General features: G+C 38.6%; 1 protein-coding gene across 2 annotated transcripts; it reads left to right on the top strand.

Annotated features, from left to right (window-relative positions):
- Positions 1-45: 45 nt before the first annotated feature.
- Positions 46-17,749, top strand: MLH1 (mutL homolog 1). 2 transcript variants are annotated; one of them, XM_036398652.2, is made up of 19 exons: positions 46-182; positions 1,446-1,536; positions 1,665-1,763; positions 2,821-2,894; positions 3,984-4,056; positions 4,328-4,419; positions 5,813-5,855; positions 6,516-6,604; positions 8,871-8,983; positions 9,534-9,627; positions 10,149-10,302; positions 11,008-11,360; positions 12,126-12,274; positions 13,681-13,789; positions 14,641-14,704; positions 15,250-15,414; positions 16,313-16,405; positions 16,700-16,813; positions 17,354-17,749. In XM_036398652.2, the coding sequence occupies exons 1-19, from the start codon at positions 76-78 to the stop codon at positions 17,519-17,521; spliced, it is 2,244 nt and encodes a 747-aa protein (XP_036254545.1). In that variant the 5' UTR covers positions 46-75; the 3' UTR covers positions 17,522-17,749. The 2 variants fall into 2 exon arrangements, with proteins under 2 accessions (XP_036254545.1, XP_054369962.1); XM_054513987.1 differs by lacking the exons at positions 46-182; positions 1,446-1,536; positions 1,665-1,763; ... (3 more) ...; positions 5,813-5,855; positions 9,534-9,627.
- Positions 17,750-19,647: the final 1,898 nt, after the last annotated feature.

The following is a 19,647-nucleotide window of genomic DNA, read 5'->3' as shown; positions in this document are numbered from 1 at the left end:
GGCGAGCCCCGCCTCCCGCCCCGCTTCCCGCCCGGCCTCGGTGGGGCGAGCGCGGCTCCCGGCCCGGCGGCGCCAATGGCCGGCGTCATCCGGCGGCTGGATGAGGCCGTGGTGAACCGCATCGCCGCCGGCGAGGTCATCCAGAGGCCGGCCAACGCCATCAAGGAGATGATCGAGAACTGGTAACGCGGGGACCGCCCCTCCCGCAGCCCGGCCGCGCTGCGTGGGGCGGGGGGGCTCTGCCGGGGCTGGCACCGTGTCCCGGCCGTGCGTCCCGGCCCCGGCGGACAGCCAGGGCCGAGCGGGAGCCCGAGTGCCGAGGAGGGGCGGTGCCTCCGTCCGCCCATACGGGAGGCAGCACCGCTTGGAAAGCCGCGTTTCTGTCTGCGTTTGTGTTCCGGCTTGTTTTGTTGTTGTTTGAGAAACTTACGAATTGTCTGCTTCCGGTGCCGGGTTAACGATTCATAGAATTATTTAGATTGGAAAAGATCTCCAAGATCGTCAAGTCCAACCATTAACCCACCACTCCAAATGTACCGCTAAGTCATGTCCCTAAGCACCACATCTCTATTTAAATACCTCCAGGGTCAGCGACTCAAACACTTCCTTGGGCAACCTTTTCTATGCTTGACCATAGATAGAGGTACATATCTGCGAAGATATGTATCTTAATATGCAATCAAAACCTCTCCTGGCACAAGTCGAGGCCATTTCCTCTTTACCCATCACTTGTTCCTTGGGAGCAGAGGCCAACCCCCACCTTGGTACAACCTCCTTTCAGGGAGGTAAGAGCAGTAAGGTCCCCCCTGAGCCTCCTTTTCTCCAGGCTAAACGCCCCCAGCTCCCTCAGCTTCTTATCAGCTTTGTGCTCCAGACCCTTCCCCAGCTCCATCATCCTTCTCTGGACATGCTCCAGCCCCTCAGTGTCTCTCTTGTAGGGAGAGGCCCAAAACTGAACACTGGATTTGAGGTGTGGCCTCACCAGTGCCAAGTACAGGGAGACAATCACTGCCCTGCTCCTGCTGGCCACACTATTGCTGATACAGGCCAGGATGCCATTGGCCTTTTTGGCCACCTGGGCACACGCTGGCTCATGTTCAGACAGCTGTTAGAGCAGTACCCCCAGGTCCTTTTCCACATGGCAGCTTTCCAGCCACTCTTCCCTAAGCCTGTAGCACTGCATGGGGTTGTTGTCACCCAAGGGCAGGCTCTGGCACTTCATCTTGCTGACCCTCAAAACCATTGGCCTCAACCCATCAATCTGGCCTGTCCAGATGCCTCTGCAGAGCCTTCCTACCCTCCAGCAGATAAGTGCTTCTGCTCAACTTGGTGTCATCCGCAAACTGAATAAGGCTATGCTCAATCCCCTCTTCCAGGTCATGAATAAAGATATTAAACAGAACTCTGGGATTGAAATTGCTTTCTTGGTCTCTTGATTTCTGCAGTTTGGATGCTAAATCTACGAGTATCCAGGTAGTAGTTAAAGAAGGTGGTCTGAAGTTCATCCAGGTTCAAGATAACGGCTGTGGTATCAGAGTAAGTAGACAAAGTTGGCAGGTGTATACCGCTGTTTGATACTACCCTTTAAAAATTATTTCAATTTGTAAGTGTTTCTGATCTTGAAAAAACTCAGAAAGTGACTGTTGCTTGTCCCTTTCACATAGAAAGAAGATCTTGACATCGTATGTGAGAGATTTACTACGAGTAAACTGCAAAAATTTGAAGACTTGGCTAGCATTTCTACATATGGTTTTAGGGGCGAGGTAAGCTCTTCATCAAGGTTTTGAAACTATTCATTGCTGTTATTCTGTTTAGGGGGTTCTACATAGTATCACATTCCTAATACTCTTTACAGAACCTTCTGTATCCTGAGAGAGTCTGCTATGTGAATATAGTTCAAAATACATTTCAGTGTCTTCAAGATTAGGTGGATTCTTTTTGCTTTCTGGAGTAAGATTTTTTTTTAAATTGAAACAAAGCCTGTCTTCTCAAATGATGGTTCATGAACCTACAGGTAAAAGACAGTGGATTTGAGTGGGAGGTGAATCTTCGATGTCAGATATTTGTCTGAATACTACACTTAAAACTAAATGTGCAAAATGTACAGTGGTCTTCCTTTGTTTTTGTTGTTAGACAAGGTTGGTATCTCTGATCCCTCAGATATACTGGTTCCTCATACTCTCACAGACTGTATCTAAACTCTGGAAGAACAGTCAAGGATGAGTTTAGCTTTTCTCTCTGGATGAACAAGATATATATCTCAGATACATAGATGCTCACATGCTCCAGAGAGTAGACTGCTTGGGTCCTCTTCTCACACACTTTCAACATAATCATCTCCATAGCCAGTGGTTTCTGATCCTGAGGCTGGTTTCATCTGTGTAGACATATCCATTGAGTTTTCCAGGAAAGCCACTGTCACCTAACATTGTAATATTACTTACAGTCAAGAGAAGAACTTGGGCAGGAGTGAGAGAGTAGCAGCTAAAATCTTCCAGGTGCTTTCTAGTTAACATGAAAAAGAAAAAGGCACAACTGTAATAATTTTGCAAATTTCTTTTAGTATGGTTAACCACTTGCATCATCAGAGATAACAAAATATTAGGGAAGCCAGAACAATCTCCTGGATAAAATGACGGGAAGTTTAGTATTATAGATACTAAAATTGGTTTAAGCTTTACTGATATGCAATTTCATTGTAAGGATTTTTATTTATTACTCGCTAGTGGTATATTGAAATTTAGTGATGGTGTTTAAAATGTGGACATGCCTCATCATTGTGCAGAGCAAGGTTTACAAAGATGCTTTCTCTTTTCCTAGGCCTTGGCTAGCATCAGTCATGTTGCCCATGTTACAGTAACAACTAAAACAGCTGATGCAAAGTGTGCATTCAGGTATGCTGCCTATTACCCTGGTGACTTCTGCTGCATGCAATAACAAACAGATGTATCGATTTCAGAGCTCTTGTTATGGAGGAGGGTTTGGTAAGGGCAGGGAGTAAAAGACTTGGAATGTGAGAAAATGTATTTTTTTCAAATTGTAAAGGTAAGCTTTAGCTTAATAACGTATTTTAAAATTAGTGGAGGTGGGGTGGGGCGGCAGAAAATCTTGAAAGAACTTTTATTTCCGTAGCTAATGTAGGTTAAACATTTGTATTTTTCTCCATTTCAGAATGAAAAGTTGCATGTATATTACAGGCGTCATGTCTAGCAAATTTCACAAGTCTCAGCACATGAACTTACAGCTTAGTTTGTTATCATATTTTTATGATATGATAGGTGCTTTATCCTATCCAAAAAGAGTTTTGGATATTCTTTTGAAAACTTAATCTAAATTATAACCTTTTCCATTAATTTCTTAACTACCTTTAAGAAAAGGGATTGGAAAAAAGAGATGTTCCAAATCTTGGTTTTTCAAAAGATTGTGTGACTGTGGTCTTTCTTGCATTAAACATTCAGGGTATATTAGAGGGAAAGAAAAAAGTCTATCCTTTGAATTTATGCATCTCTATAACTTTGTTAGCCGAAAGACCTACATGGGTCACAAATCTCTTATGCTTAAAATCCTGTTAGTGTCAAAGAAAACAGATCTTTGACAAAGTCAAGAATTTCTTGTTAGCATAATTGAAGTGTAAAATCTTGTGGAATAATTGTTATTAAGCTGTGTCTAGCTATTAAAGAAAGAAAAAAATGCAGTAATCCTGCCTTTGGAGGAAAAGTCTCAGTAATACAATTTCAAAATGCATATGCCATGATCTGCCTCCTTTCCTCTGCTATTATTCCCTTTCCCTCACTTCCCCTCTGGCTCTTACAATCAATGAAGACAGTTTTACTCTAGCAGAAAGGTGGAGGAAGCTAATTCTCAGTGTCCCAAATTCTTTGCTGGGAGGAGTGTGACAATGATGGGATTTCTTTTGTGTTTATCTGTCCATGTCTGCTCTTCTGTAAATCTTGATGACTGACAACTTTTTATTTTCTTTCTAGAGCTACTTACAGTGATGGAAAAATCAAAGCCCCTCCGAAGCCATGTGCTGGAAACCAAGGAACTCAGATCACAGTAGGTTTTTGTGTCTGTTCCCTCTTGTTCCTTTTCTGTTCCCCTTGCACCAATTACATTGTGAGGTACATAACAGTATCATCTTTGAAGCTGCAGTTTGTTAGGTGAACCTAGGGAGTTAAGGAATACACTGAAAGTTGATTTTTCATAAACCAAAGTATTCTAAGAAAATTTATATATAAAATCATAATTAACAGGATGGATTTCAATTAATTCTGTAGTAAGAGAGAATTTTAAAAATTGTTTTTAATTGTGAACTTTTTCTCTGTAGGTTGAAGATCTTTTTTACAATGTAAATACAAGAAGGAAGGCTTTAAAAAATCCAAATGAAGAATATGCAAAAATACTAGAAGTTGTTAGCAGGTAAACTAAAATAGGGGACTCTCAATTTTATATACTGCTATGGGGAGTACTGGGGTTCTTCAGAGAGACTGGCAACTGTTTGTTTGGTGTAATTTTGTTGTTAGTGGTGGTCATTTTGTTATGGTTTTTTTGCACTATTTGTTAGTGTGCAGTGTCAGATAACAGCCTGTCCAATTTGATGTGAAAAATCCAGATAGGAAGTAGTGTATTCTGTCTATAGCCATTAATTATTTGTAAGAATTCCAGCAAAGAAATGGTGATGGACTTGAATGAGTGAACTTTAAATGTACCTGGGCTGAATAGAATTAATGTAAAAACTGCTCAGGAGCATTGAGATTTGGCTGAATACAGAAACGCTGAATGGCAACTCCCCCAAAAAGGAGTAATATCATTTTAGCTATTGGATGTTCCCTTCCTGGGCCCCTTGGTTGCTCTTTTGCCACTGCTGTAGTCTTCCATAGCGTGCAGAGGTCTTGCAAGCAGGATCTGCACAATTTAAGCAAAAGAACTGCTTTACGCTTTCAGAAGACACAAAAGGTAGCAGAGAGAAGCAAGACTGTATACCAAGGTTTAGCCTGTTCCCTAAATGAACTATTCTAGAGTCTCTACTGGCTCAGGCAGACTTCAGCCAGGAGATGGAGGGTCAGATCCTGATGTTCTGTCAAACAGGGTGATGTGAAGTCTTGCTGAGTTACAGTCCTCCAGCTCATTGGTTTTCTTTTTCATTAGGACTTTTCTATTACTTAATTTTGGTTTGGTTTTTTTTCCCTCTTGGGTTTTTTTTTTCCCTTCTTTGGGGGTTTTTCTTCCCCTCTATAAATTTTATATATAAATTTTTGAGTCCACAGTCGCAGCAGTCTAATCTTAGTCTGCATTTTCTTGCAGACTTCTTTCTCATCTTGCAAGGTTCTATGGTGTGTTTTTTCTCACAGTGCAGTAATTTCCCTAGAATTTTGAGCCAAGATTACACAGCTGTAGTGTATCAGATCTCAGCTGGGGGATCACAGATAGCTGAACTGTCTCGGTAGGGGAAGTTAGAAGGGTGGGCCAGCCATTATTCAGATGCTTTTCCATAGTAGTTGAGACTTGATTCTGTTATACTGAGGATGTTTTGATGGGTTTTTTAGTTAAAACATGTACAGTGAAACTGAAAAAATAGGTCTGTGGAAGCTGATCCTTGAATTTCCTGTGGTTACAGACAAGTTCTAAATAGGACACACTTTTTTTTTTTTTAAGCTGTTCAGTCTGCAAAAGCTCAGCTTGGCTCAAATTGCACTACTGTCTAACAGGAAGTGAAATTGCTTGCCCCCATTACTAGCTGCTTTTCACCAATCAAAGGAAACAATTACCTTTTGTTCCACATACTGCAGACTTACTTTTATCTGTTTTTCAGGTATGCCATCCATAACTCAGGCATCAGCTTTTCAGTTAAAAAGGTGTGTAGATAAAATTTTTGTAACTTCACTGCATGCCTGTGTATATATATACATAATGTGTGTATCTGAAAATTCTGATATAAATAATGTGTATATCAGAAAATTTGCACTGTGTCTTTTGCAACAGGATCAGCACAGAGAGCCTTCCTTTATAATGAAATGTTGAAGGGTATGTTGATGCAGTGTGGATAGAAAGCACATCATTTAGAAGTAAACAAGACAAAAATATATTTGTCAGGAGTTTGGAGGATTCTGTGTGGTCAGTGGTGTATTTGGTTTCACTTTATGTGTTGTTTCAGCTTCTCTGGAGAGCCTGGTTACTAAGTGCTGTATGAAAGAGGCTGGGGTAGATTATCATTGTTCTGTGCCATTCTTGGTAATTGTTTACTGAACTGAGTTCAGTAAATAAAGTGTTCCTCACTTTCCAGGGTGGAGTTACTAGCCTCAGTGGGTCTGATGTGCTCTAGCTGATCTTGTAAGCATGGGCCATTTACCATCCATTGCTTTTTTGAGTATAAATAAGTAAATAATACAAGACAATTTAATGATGTTATGTCGTTCCCTGTAGTTGTTTTAGAAATGTTATTGTTTAATTTAAAGTATTTCTAAAACTTCCTGCAGGAAGGTGAGTTGATTCATACTCATTTCTGCTCTCTTTAGCAAGGTGACACCGTGTCAGATGTTAGAACCTTATCCAATGCCTCAACAGTGGACAACATCAGGGCCATCTTTGGAAATGCTGTTAGCAGGTACACTGATGTCAAATTTCCTTTTGATATGAGGCTTTCCAGTCAATCACCCTTCCTTTTCTCTTTAAAGACCATGGGCTTATGATAACCTTTCTTGCTTCCTTCATGGTTAATTTCAGAGAAGAGGGAGTGCTGTAATCCTTCTTTTCAGAATGTGTCTTTTTTATTGTGCACCAAAGGGAAGGGGAAAGTTACAAAGTTATTCCTTTAATGCACTGAAAAGGAGCCATCTGCATGTAACTTTCTGTGCTCATGTAAAAACAGCAAGCTGAACCTGTGTTCTCTACAAGTTCCTGGCCTCTTCCTGTACCATGAAAATCTTACCTGTTCTTACTATATGCTACCTGATAAATTTTGAAGCTACTCATATTTTTTTTTTTCTGAAATATTATGGTTTCTTATTTTGACAAAAGCTACATTAGTTGAAGCTGTGTAAATCAGATAGAAAAATAAAAAAACCCCAAAGGATCATCTTTTGAAGATGTATCTGCCATTTTAGGAAAAATTCTCTTTATGAGACTTTCAGCTGTGAAGAATCCATTGTATGTATTTGTCCCATGAACAGCTGGGTGTCACTGATTCTGTTCTGTCACTGACTGAAGTCAAGATTCACATTTAATGGATGTAACTTCTAATTCATGAAAACAGTTTAGGAAGCACAGCAAAATAGAAAGGCTGCGAAGTAATGAGGTTTGTAGCGTTACATGTATTTCTTTGCTGTGCATTTATTTTTTTCTACTATGGATAGTAGCTCATTTGATAATGATAGTAGCTTGATATGGATAGTAGCTCATTTTTCCTTTTTATGGTTCAGGACAAATTGTAAATTTCAAAGTAAATGTTTTGATAATTTCTTTTCAAACAATAAAAGTTTTTATTACCCAGTTCAAGATGATGTTAAAAACTGAACACAAATAAAAATGACACTTGGTATATATATATTGAGGTTAAATTGGAAATAAGTAGCCCTTAAGTCTGTTCTGTGTTAACTTCAGAAGTTGGCATAATGCCTTCCTAGAGAGCTGTGCTCACAAAGTGTTGAAGTGGATTTTCCTTGACTAATGAATTATTAAAATTATTAAAACTGTTATGAAAACAGTTAACATTAGGATCTATGTGCATGAGCAAGAGAGTTTTTATATTTTAATGACTTCTTAACAGACCACCAAGACATATTAGACTGGTAATAGTGGACAAAGTAGTCCAAAAAAAAAGCGTTTGTTCTTTCTTGGCTGCAGACAATTTTGAAGTGTTCTTGTCAATCACTGTCAATGACTTAAACAATGAAATGCATATTGGAATTATCAATAGATTATAATGCTTTGGACATTGTGATATGTTACAGTATTAAAAAGATAATGGAGGTAATTTTACAGATTCCAATCACACAACATTACCAGTTTACACTTAAGAAGATGAAATTATGCAGTTTAGGTTAAATAATTACCATGTCCCTCAAATAATTCGAATGTTTTCATTAACTGTGACAGAAGATGTATCAGTATATGGAGTAGTGAGACTTGAGTAATAGGCCCTAAGCCAAAGTTGACCTTTAGATGAACCTTCCAACTATATGTTATATGATATTTGTCTCTACTCATTAGCAAAATATGCATGATCATTAGCAAAATATGTAGTGTGATAAGAACATATTTATCTTTCCATATTTAGAGGATGGACAACACCATGAAATCAGACATATGACATTGTTTGGAGGTATATGGTGAAAGCCAACTCCCTTGGCTCCTCCTTGAGCCCTGGCCAGGCTTTGGGTGGAACCCAAGAGGAGAATGAAAACAGATGTTTCTGCATTAGAATTATGTGAGCTTTTTTATTCAACAATATAAAAGCTGGACCCTTTCCCAGCAAAGGTGGAGTCTTCACCTGTGTGTGGTGAAGACACCCTGTGAAGACACACTGTGTAGGATTTCCCAGTTACTAGGAGTGATTCTCCAGTACTTTTCTGTGGCCAGGGCTCCTTAGTTGATATGTGTATCTGGATGATGGTAAAGTGTTAGGGTAACTGGTGTGTATGTTCTTAATCTTCTATAGTAATGATTAGGTGCATTACTTATATTATCCTTTTGTAAGTCTTTGCTGTTTTGAACTGTAGTTAATTACACTCATCCCTTAAAGTTGGTGTCTGTATCATTTGTGCTGACCCTGCCAACTGGCAAAACAGAATATCATTGCTTGTGAGTACTGTTCAAAATTTAAATCAACAGAAGAATTAATTTTTTGTTCGTGTTTCTGTCAAACTTAATAGGGAACTCATAGAAGTGGGCTGTGAAGATGCAAATCTGGCCTTTAAAATGAAAGGTTACATCACGAATGCAAACTACTCTGTGAAGAAATGTATATTTTTACTCTTCATAAACCGTAAGTTTAAAAAAAAGGCAGCATTTTGTACAGTCATATGTTGCTTACATAATCAGAAGAACAAAACTTTATGAAGACCTACAAAGTACATAAGCATTCTTAAAAACATTTTTAAGAATAAATATGACAGTTAATTGTAAATCTTAATTTGTAATGTGCATCACACTTGGTGCTGTATTTAGTGGAAAACAGCTAAAACTGGACCTAAAGAAACTTTGGTCTATCGAGGTTATGGCTGTGTCCTGCCAGCTTACACAGATTGATCTCTTTTCTGTAGCAACACTGGCATGGATTGACTGTATGAAATAATGAAAGGTAGCGTGGTTATTTCAGTATTTGTGGGAAAAAATTCCTCTAAGTGTAAAACATGTTGAGAAAAACACTGTCTATTCCTGGGTTTATATGAAGAATAAATAGGTCCTGGGGGAAAATGGGTATACCAGATTCCCTTTGAAGGCACAGAGAGTGAAGATGTTTGTCAGAAGGAGGAGCTGGGCACTGTGCAGGGTGTTGTGGCTCTTTGGAAACAGCGCTGTGTTCTGTGTTTCAGATCGGTTGGTAGAGTCAGCCGCTATGCGCAAAGCCATAGAAACTGTGTACGCTGCTTATTTGCCAAAAAGCACGCACCCATTCCTATACTTAAGGTAAAGTAATAGGAAGAAGTAGCTTTTTAATACTTCCTGTAGGATAGAACTAGGGTGAGTAGGTTTAGAAGGACATTTCTGTTCCTCATGATAGTGTTAAGCATTGCACTGAGGTAATTAATCTCCAGGCAGGAGATAATTAAATAACATTAAGAAAATCCTAAGAAGACAGGCCTTATTTTTAGCAGTAGTGAGTATCTGTAATTTCAGCTGAAGTCTTTTTCTATTAATTCATGAGACACTGCAAGTAAAAGATATTTCTAAAAGTGGGTTTTTGTAGTTGTACAATGGAGAGGTTGATTTAAGCTTACCAATGTAAGCTCATTTTGGTGAGTGATTTTTGGATTATGTTTTAGTTCTCTAAACAAGTCTGACTGTAATATAACTTCAGCAGGTTTCATGATAATTTTGACTTATTTGTATGGAATAACATCCCCAAGCCTGACAAATGTGAACCAATTTTTGCTTTCTCTACCATCCATGGGATATTTTAGATTAACTTCTTTTAAAATATTTTGCAGCCTGGAAATAGCCCCTCAGAATGTAGATGTAAATGTGCATCCTACAAAACACGAGGTCCATTTTCTTCATGAAGACAGTATTCTGGAGCGTGTGCAACAACATGTAGAGAGCAAGTTATTGGGCTCTAATTCCTCAAGGATGTACTTCACTCAGGTGAGAATATCTATGGAGTGATGGCAGTTCTGCATTATTTTAATGATCAGGGATAATTTACTCTGTTCAATAGTAAAATCTTTGCAGATATGGCACTTATCAGTATTGTACTGGTACCTTTAGATTTTTGCTCTTGTTTCAAGTTACTTTAATATACCAGTGTTAACAATATGGCAAAAGAGAGGAAAAAAAGTATGAGAACATTTTAAGTACATTTCTGTCAAATACCTGATTACTTGTCTTAATTTTATATTAGCCTTCACATGTGGTAATTTTTTTTTTATTCTGTCCTGGTTTATGTGAAGAAGATGTGATTGAAGAAACTGTTTTGTGTATTTGGTAACATTTTGGATTTAATCTTACCAGAAAAAAAAGTCAGGAAGATACTCTACTCTCTCTTTAAGTGAAGCATAGCATAAGAATTACTATATTTTTTATACAAACTAATTTCCTTGTGATTTTTTTTTACCTTAAAGATTTTTTATTTTGAGTCAGGAATGGTAACTATTGATTTTAACTGCCAAGATGACGACATTCACTCCATGTGGATAGCAAGTGCAAAGCTGGTGGCCTTTTAAGCAGTTGACACTGTGTTGCTGGGGGTTTCAAATTTGCCTCCGAGCAGTAAGATACTATGAGAAGTGTGACTAATCTTTCTGATTCTTTTTTTCTTCTTGTTCAATCTCTTCTCATGTCTGAATGAAGACATTGCTTCCAGGGGCTGACTGCTCTTCCAATGAGGTTGTAAAATCAGCATCAAATTCTTCAGTGGTCACCAAGGGAAGCAATGATAAAGTTTATGCACATCAGATGGTCCGCACTGATTCCCGAGAGCAGAAATTGGATGCTTTTCTTCAGCCAGTGAACAACCCCCTGAGTGCAGGCACCACTGAAGTGACAGCAGAGGTTAATGCAGCACCTCCAGAGGGTGCAGGCAGACCCCAGGATGCTGAAATGGAAGAAGTCAGTGACCTGGTTGAAATGGTTGATGTTCAGGAGGATGCAGTGCAGCCTGGGGGGCCGAGTGAGAGTGGACACTTGTCTCCTGTGCCTTCTCGGTAAGCCCCACCTTTCCTGAACTGGGGCAAGGCTACCTATTTATTTCATGGCATAGCCCTGAAACTATGGATTTTTCTGATCTCTTTGGGCTTCTGCTTTTCCAGGAGGGAAATATTATCAAGAATAACTCCATGATGTTTATTGAGAAATTAAACCTAATCTGGACTGTGAATTACGTAACTTGTGATAAATTTTGTGACTGGAATAGTGTTTCTATGCATACTGAAAGGCAGGAAGCAGTGTAAATAATGGCATTAGTTTAGAGAGATCATACTGGTCTGTCTCTTTCTGGAAGCCTCCCTTTTGTGAGGGGTAGAAACTATATCACTGAATTTGACAGGCATTTCCCAACAAAGGCTAAAGTGCTATAAATTTTTTATAGCTCCTGCAGAAGCTGTTACAGGAGGCCAAAGTGTTCTGAGGAAATCTGATTCTCTCTTCCCAGTATTACAGAAAAAGGGGTATGGAAAAGAAAATTGTTAGAAATAGGAACATTTTTGATGTTTTTTATAGCCAAATTTGCTTGGTGCTTAAGCAACAGCTGCCTAACATAATTGGTATTAGTGTCACAATTCTCTTAAAATTCTGAATTATCCTTTCCTAACAAATTATTACTCAGAAGCAAAATAAAACTGTCTTTCTGGAAAACTGTCTGCATTTCCTATGTTAGCATACAGCATGTGAATTGAGCATCTCATCTGTTGCTGTGTTTGGCTTAAGTGATAGAAGAATTGAATGTAATTCCTTTTGTTTTGGTATTGTAGGAAAAGACCACGGGAAGACATGGATGTAGAATTGGAGAAAGATGACACCAGAAAGGACATGACTGCTGCCTGCACCCCTAGAAGAAGAATTATCAACTTGACCAGTGTGTTGACTCTCCAGGAAGAAATTAGTAACCAAGCACATGCAAGTAAGCATGACTTGTTTCTCAAAATTACTGTTATTCCACCACTAAATATGACTGTTCAAAGTGGGAAAAGGTATTTAAAAAGGCCCAGCAGCACATACTGTGCTGCTAAGCAAGTTTTTAACAAAAGCTTTTGCTTTTCATTTTTATTGTATCTGTCCCACTTAAATGGTGAGACTTATGAAATACTCTCTTTTTTGTTAAGAGTTGTTTTAGACAAAGGTAAAAGGTTTGTGAATCTCTCTAGGGTGTTTTCCTCTTAACTCAGTTGCCTCTGAAGGCAGCTTACACTGACTCATACCCTTATTATTCATATCTCTAAACCCCTTACATTCCAGGGACTTTGTTGGATTTATTTTGATTTTTCTGGTTGTAAGAATTGGGGATGCTCCACACAGACATCTGTAATAAGTAACTTTTCTATAAATTGATAGGAATCTTAAAGTTTAGAAAGCAGGAACTTTTACTTTATGCTTCAGTAAACATTTTGCAGAAGACTGGTAATTCTGACCCAGTCATTCCATATTTGCCTGTCACTGTTTAAATATTGAAACCAAAGAGTTGTCCCAGACCCTTAAAATACCCAAAAATGCCTCAAAATTCACAATAAAACTTGTGAAGCTGCCTGAGGTTGTGTATCATCTTCACATCACACACAGGTAAGAAATACCTAAAAGAGGCTTTGGAAAGAGAGAAATCTTTTCTCAGTCTGTTACATTCCTTTAGAAAACATAGCAGTGGAATTAGTGAAATTAGCATAGTGCTTTGTACATGCTGTGACTGCAGTGCCAAACATCTGTAATAAAGCTTCTCCCAAGGATGGCAACTAGTGAATTTTTTTTTGTGGAATGTCTAAAATGAACTCTTTTATGTAATCTGACTTCTTGTACTTTTCCCAGTCTTCTCACTCATACATATATTTTTTTTAAAGTTATTTTGTTAGAGAAATAAAAAGAAATTATGAAAAAAAATTATGGACCTATTCTACCACACCTCTAGAATTTAGTTTGATAATACCTAGATTGTGTTGCAAAACTGGTTTACACCTGCAGTTTTTGAAGCATGTATGTGCTTCTCACCAGTCTCCTGTGGCTGGAAATTAATTTTGGAAGGCTATTCAAACACAGGGACTTTATTTCTTTTTTCTAATTTGCATTTGTAGTTTAAATGTTAAATAACTCTTCTCCCTTACACTTTAATAGTGTGAGTATGCATAAAAATTATTAATATTTTGAAACTTGTGAATAATTGGTCATACAAGGATATAAGAAGCAGGGGTGTAAGAGTGACTGAACAGTAATCTGAGACTTTCATGCTAAAAAGACACAAACCACTCAACTAAATAAATGAGGGCAGGGTTGCAACTATGAAATTACATTCTTTTTTTCTTCCCACCTCTGTTGTTTCAGAACTCCAGGAGATGCTACATGAGCACTCATTTGTTGGTTGTGTCAGTCCTCAGTGGGCTCTGGCCCAGTACCAGACAAAACTGTACCTTCTCAATACAACAAAACTCAGGTAAAAGAGTTGTTACACCTGTTGGCAGCTGAAATAAGTACCAATTGTGAAGCTAATTAGAAGAAGGAAGGCAATGACAGGGAAAAGAACATTGTTCTCTTGTTTGCCTGTATGAAAAGTCATGAGAGTAGATTAAGCAGTCCATTGAGAACAGTGGAAACAAGTCTGGCACACTTGGGAGAAGTTGCAGGGAATCAGCATCATTAAAATGCCACCTACTGTATTGTGTGCTCACAGACAGTGGGAAGGGAAAGACTTTTTCTTGCTTCGTGATGATCTAGATAACCTATGATCATCATCATGATTCACTGCAGGATCATCTTACAGCACTTTGCATAAAGCAGAGCCCTCAGAAAAGTCCTGGAAAACATTGTATCCAGTTGGGTTAAAAGTATCTGCGGGACATGATTGTAACACGAAACTGTAATTTTGCCTGTGCAGCCTTACAGGCCCAGCTGCACAAATTTTCTAACAAGTCAGAGAAAAGACTTGAGATAGACATGTCTATTAATTTCCCAGTTCCTTTGCATTTCTTACGGTGCAGTAAAGGAGTAAAGAAGTTGAAATATAAATTTTCAGGGAATAAATTCATAGTGATTGGATACTTGAGTATGTAACCTTTCTTCACCAGTGTGGCTGATGATGTCAGAAACCAAGAAATAATTTAATTGTAAATATCTAGATAATGCAGGTGAACCCCTAAATCTTCAATTAAAGTAAGATCTTTATTAATAGGACTAGATATGGATATCTGGTGTTTCCAGGATGATCCCTTCTTTTCCCTCTTAATTATGGTAATGTGGAGATATGGCAATCTTGTCCATATAATTAATTTTTGTGCTTCAATTTAGCCAAGAACTCTTCTACCAGATACTTATTTATGATTTTGCAAACTTTGGAGTCTTAAGGTTGTCTGTAAGTATAATTTTACATTACATCCTGTAGAAATTATTTTTTAAATGTCTTTACAATATGTCTGTCCTTTCAGACAAATGCATAGTTTTGGTTGCACAGTCAGGTTTGCTTTTGTCCACTACAGGAATGTTGTTTTGTTTCTCATTAAGAACAGAATGTAGAAAACTTAGTAATTTTGTAGCTGCTACTGTTTAAATTTTCGTCCTGCCTGCTTGTTATTACTGTCAGTTGTAGTTTTTCACCAAGTTTTGCTGTTGCTCATTACATTGGGACAAATAATTAATTTGAATATACAGTCAGCAGAAATACAGTGTTGATTGCCAGTGTTTATCCTGTAAAATATCACAGTGCTCAGTGGGATTGTGGATGGCAGAAAAAGAAGAAAGACATTCATACCTTTTTATCCTGGTTATGATAAACAGAACTGTTAGTTCTGCAGGCCAGAAATAGTGTATTACAATTAATTAGTATGTGAAGGATGAAGTTTCAGCTTTCCAATAGAGTGTGCTGATCATTAACCAAAGTTCTGCCTTCTTCATTTTCAGGAGCCAGCTCCTTTATATGAGCTTTCAATGCTTGCTTTAGAGGATCCTGAAAGTGGCTGGACAGAAGAAGATGGCCCAAAAGAAGGGCTTGCTGAGTACATTGTGGAATTTTTGAAAAAGAAGACTGAAATGTTGAAAGATTATTTCTCTCTTGAAATTGATGAGGTGACTGCAGCTATTACTTCTGATAGTAAATGGATGGTGGACTTGGAAGTGTTATGTTTATGGTTGGATTAGATCGTAAAGGTCTTTTCCAACCTAAATGATTCCATAATTTTACATTTTGGTGACAGATGACTGCAGTAGTTTGCTTGCAGTGCTTACCATCACTAAGAACTAGTTCCAGTAGGTTTTAGGTGGCATAACCCTTTCATTTAAAATGCTCAGGACTTATGCTACCTTTAAGAAGGGTGGTACACAAAGTTTCTATGTAATTAGTTACCAAGTCACAGAATGGGTTGGATTGGCAGGGACCACAGTAGGTCCTTGCTCAGACAGGGTCATCCTGGAGCACATGGCATAGGATTGTGTCCAGATGGTTCTTGAATATCTCCAGTGAGGAAGACTCCACAGCCTCTCTGGGCAATCCATAATTCAGTCATTGCTTCTATAACTAGAATGCAGATCTCTTAACCAACAAGGTGTGCATCTTATCCAGTTCTCAAGTCAGACAGGGCTGCAGCACCACTGTGCTCTCAATGTGTCTTTTTTTGTGTGGGTTAAGGCATCCCTTACTTTATACAAAAGTGAACAGCTTCATCAAGCCCAGGCACTTCATTTGGATATTTGCTTGGGAAGTGGTATCTGTGTAACCTGAAGCTAGAGAAGAAGGTTGAATTCAGCCACTCCCTGAGCTGAGTGGCTTAATTCATGCCTTGTGAAATTAAACACACCAATAACTTTCTTCATGCAGTGTCTGCCTGGCTGACAGGGCTTTAAAAACTTGTAAGGCTCACTGAGTTTGGTAAGAATCGTCATAAAATACGTAAGAGCTTTGGTGCATTTACTGCAAAAAAGAACTTTTTTCTTTTTTTTTAACTGACCCAGCAGTATTGCCTTGCAGGAAGGAAATCTTACTGGGTTACCACTTCTGATAGACAACTATGTCCCACCACTGGAAGGACTGCCTATGTTTATCCTGCGCTTGGCCACAGAGGTATATTCTCTCAAGGATTTTATTAATGCACAATTACTTTTTTTCCTTTAGGCAATTCCAGCCTGCCTTTTCAGTTTCTGGTGCAGCTTAAATGTACTGTTACATGTTCCACATGCTGTTCTGTGGTTACTGATTAGTTATGTTATACTTTGCCTTTGTATTCATAACTACTGACTGACCAAGCCTCTATTTTGATTTAAAAGCCTGCATTCCTACCCTCTTTTTTCATTCTATACTTTTATTAAGTCTCTGCTACCCAGATTCTATAAAATTACTTTTTTTTTATTGTAACAGGTAAACTGGGATGAAGAAAAGGAGTGTTTTGAAAGCCTGAGTAAAGAACTAGCCATGTTCTACTCCATCAGAAAGCAGTATATAATAGAGGAATCCAATCCAACAAACTCTCAGGTACTAGCATACCATAACTACTTCTGTGAGCAGATAACTAACAACATACTTCTGCTCTTTTAGATGTAGACTTCTAATCCCAGCTCTTTCAGGGAACTGAATCAAGTAGCAGTACGGCAAGATTCTGAAAGAATGTGGCTTAAATTTTCTGAAGTATTTTAGGTGTTGAGGGAACCTTTTAGCTTTGGGCATTGCAGTGTACTTAATATTATTACAAGCCTCTTTGGCCTCTGAGTTGGGAATGTATTTTTCATGCTATATTCTATTCTATTCTATGCTGTATTTCTATAGAAGAATAAGGATGCATGTAAATTACAAGTACAACCTGATTGTGTCTAAGTATCTGCCTAATGGATTAGTTAAGCTCACCCATTCTCAAGTGACTTTACAGAGCTTAGAATTGACTGTATAGAATGAACTTTTCTAATACCAGCAGAATTTTACAATTGCTGTAGTGTTACATAGTAAAGTTTTTAAGGCATGCTCTCCTCTAGTTAAACAGAACCTCATTTTGTTTGTCCTTGTTTTCCTGTATTTCAGAGCGAAGAATCTGAATCTGGTTCAACAACATGGAAATGGACAGTGGAACATGTGCTTTACAAAGCTTTTAGGACTCATCTTTTACCTCCTAAACACTTTGCAGAAGATGGCAACATTTTGCAGCTTGCTAACCTGCCTGACCTGTATAAAGTTTTTGAAAGATGTTGAGCAAGCAGTTATTAAAGACTGTTTTTATAGATAGACACCATTCAGTTTTACTTAGTAGAAGCTAAAGATGGAATCTTGATAGAGGAAAGAAAGGGGATTTAGTACCCTACTAAACTGCTAACATGTCAGTAAATCATCTATTTTCCTTCTGTTGATCAAAGTATAAAAAAATAATTTTTGCTGTGTCTAACCCCAATGAAAATCCCTAAAATAAAATCTCCACTTAAACTCTGAGTTTCCCTATTAACCAGTCTACTAACACCATACACTTCTGTTGAAGAAAATATACTGGGCTAAGTGATTGTGGAAGAAGATGGAGCTTAATTTAGTTAAAATGTGAATGCTTTAACTTCACTTGCCTCTGGAAATCAAACTAGGGTACCTGCATTCTTTTGTTTTAAGCATGAGGGTTGTTTGACAGTACCTGCAATTGGAGTGTACATGCAAAGCAGTTAAAATCATGTTACTGCATGTGTTAGTCTTGCAATAGTTCAGGGCCCTTGCAGAAATAAGGGAAATCCCTTCCCTTTTAATCAAAGAGTCAGAGAATAGAAATGGGAATATCCTGGCAGATAGTAAATGAGCATGCACACATAATATTCATTGTCTCCAATTTAATGAATAGGGCTTGGGAGATGTACTTCCTTTGCATAAAAAATGCAGGAAATCTTTCTTGCATGGTATATTTTGAAGTTAAGATTGCAATAACCATCAATCAAAACATTCTTGTCATAGATACATGACATGCAGGTAATGGTATTACTTTGGTTAACAGCTTGCTTGGGCTATTTTTCCTTTTAAATCCTTGATTCAAACCTGCTTCTTGAAACAAAACTTCTTAAATCTCATTTTGAAGCCCAACAAAAAGAAAACCCAACACATTACAAAGAGCACAAAGCTGTCACAGTCATTCCAAGCAATTCAGTCCATTACCATGGGCCTTGACATGAACCTCACCTGTATTAGAATCAAAATCAAACGGCTTTTGTAAGGAAAGACTGGTGGAAAGTTCTGGAGATGTAGCTGGGAGAGGAGAAATCCTGCCCAGGGAGTGCAGGACTGAATAATAGTTTTTGTGTCAACTTTGAGGTTTTACAGGTAGGTTTGAGAGGAGTGGGCAAAATTATTCCAGAATGAGTGTTTTAACTCCTTTCTATGCTATAACATGCATTTTAGATTTACAGGAGATGCAGCTTCTCATGGCAGCAACTGGAATTGTTTGGGGATGCACCAAAGGGAGTAACTTCCTTGGCAAATGACCCATGTATGAAAACATGGCATCTCAGTTAACTCACTATGCAGAGCATCCAAGCCATACACTCAGGAAGAAAGGTGCTTATTTAGGAGAGGCTTGCAAAATCTTTACCTGACATCTGCCAAACATCACTATTCATGTCTGGTGAAACAAAATACCCCCTCACCCCAAGGATTTTCTGTCACCAGTGCATATGGTTTGTTCTGCTTTGCAGTTTCTGGATTAATTCCTTTTTCCAAGTACTGAACTGCAGGAGGAAGCAGGCTCTGAGAATAGGTTGAATTTCTTAGATATGCACAGCAATTTCATATTGCAGAATGAAGAAGATGTTCAGGTAAAGTCATGGGTTGTGCACAGAGATGAAGTTCATAGATTTAATGGAACCTTTGCCCTCCAACCTCAGATGTGTTTTTCTCGCTGAATTTAATCACAGAATCCTTAGGGTTGGACTGGACATCTAGATATCATCTGGTCCAACCCTCCTGCCAAGGCAGGGTCACGTGGAGCAGGTGACACAGGAACACATGCAGGTGGGGTTGGAATGTCTCCAGAGAGGGAGACTCCATGAACTCCCTAGGCAGCTGTTCAGTGCTCTGCCACTCTCAGTGTAAAGAGGTTCTTCGTCCTGTTGAGGTGACACTTTTGGTGTTTTAGGTTACAGTCATTGCTCCATGTCCTGTTGCTGGGCACCACCAAAAAGAGTCTGGCACCATCCTCTTGGCACCTGCCTTAGAGATATTTATCTGCATTAATGAGATTCCCTCTTGGTCTTCCCTAGACTCAACACAGGCCCAACTCCTGCAGTCTCTCCTCATAAGAGATACTCCAGATCCTTGGTTGGGAATATTCCAACATTGTTAAATGACACGGT

The sequence above is a fragment of the Molothrus ater genome, chromosome 1, assembly GCF_012460135.2.
Source record: "Molothrus ater isolate BHLD 08-10-18 breed brown headed cowbird chromosome 1, BPBGC_Mater_1.1, whole genome shotgun sequence".
NCBI lineage: Eukaryota > Metazoa > Chordata > Aves > Passeriformes > Icteridae > Molothrus > Molothrus ater.
The sequence above is the reverse complement of the archived record's forward strand: the minus strand, read 5'-3'. Positions and strand labels throughout refer to the sequence as shown.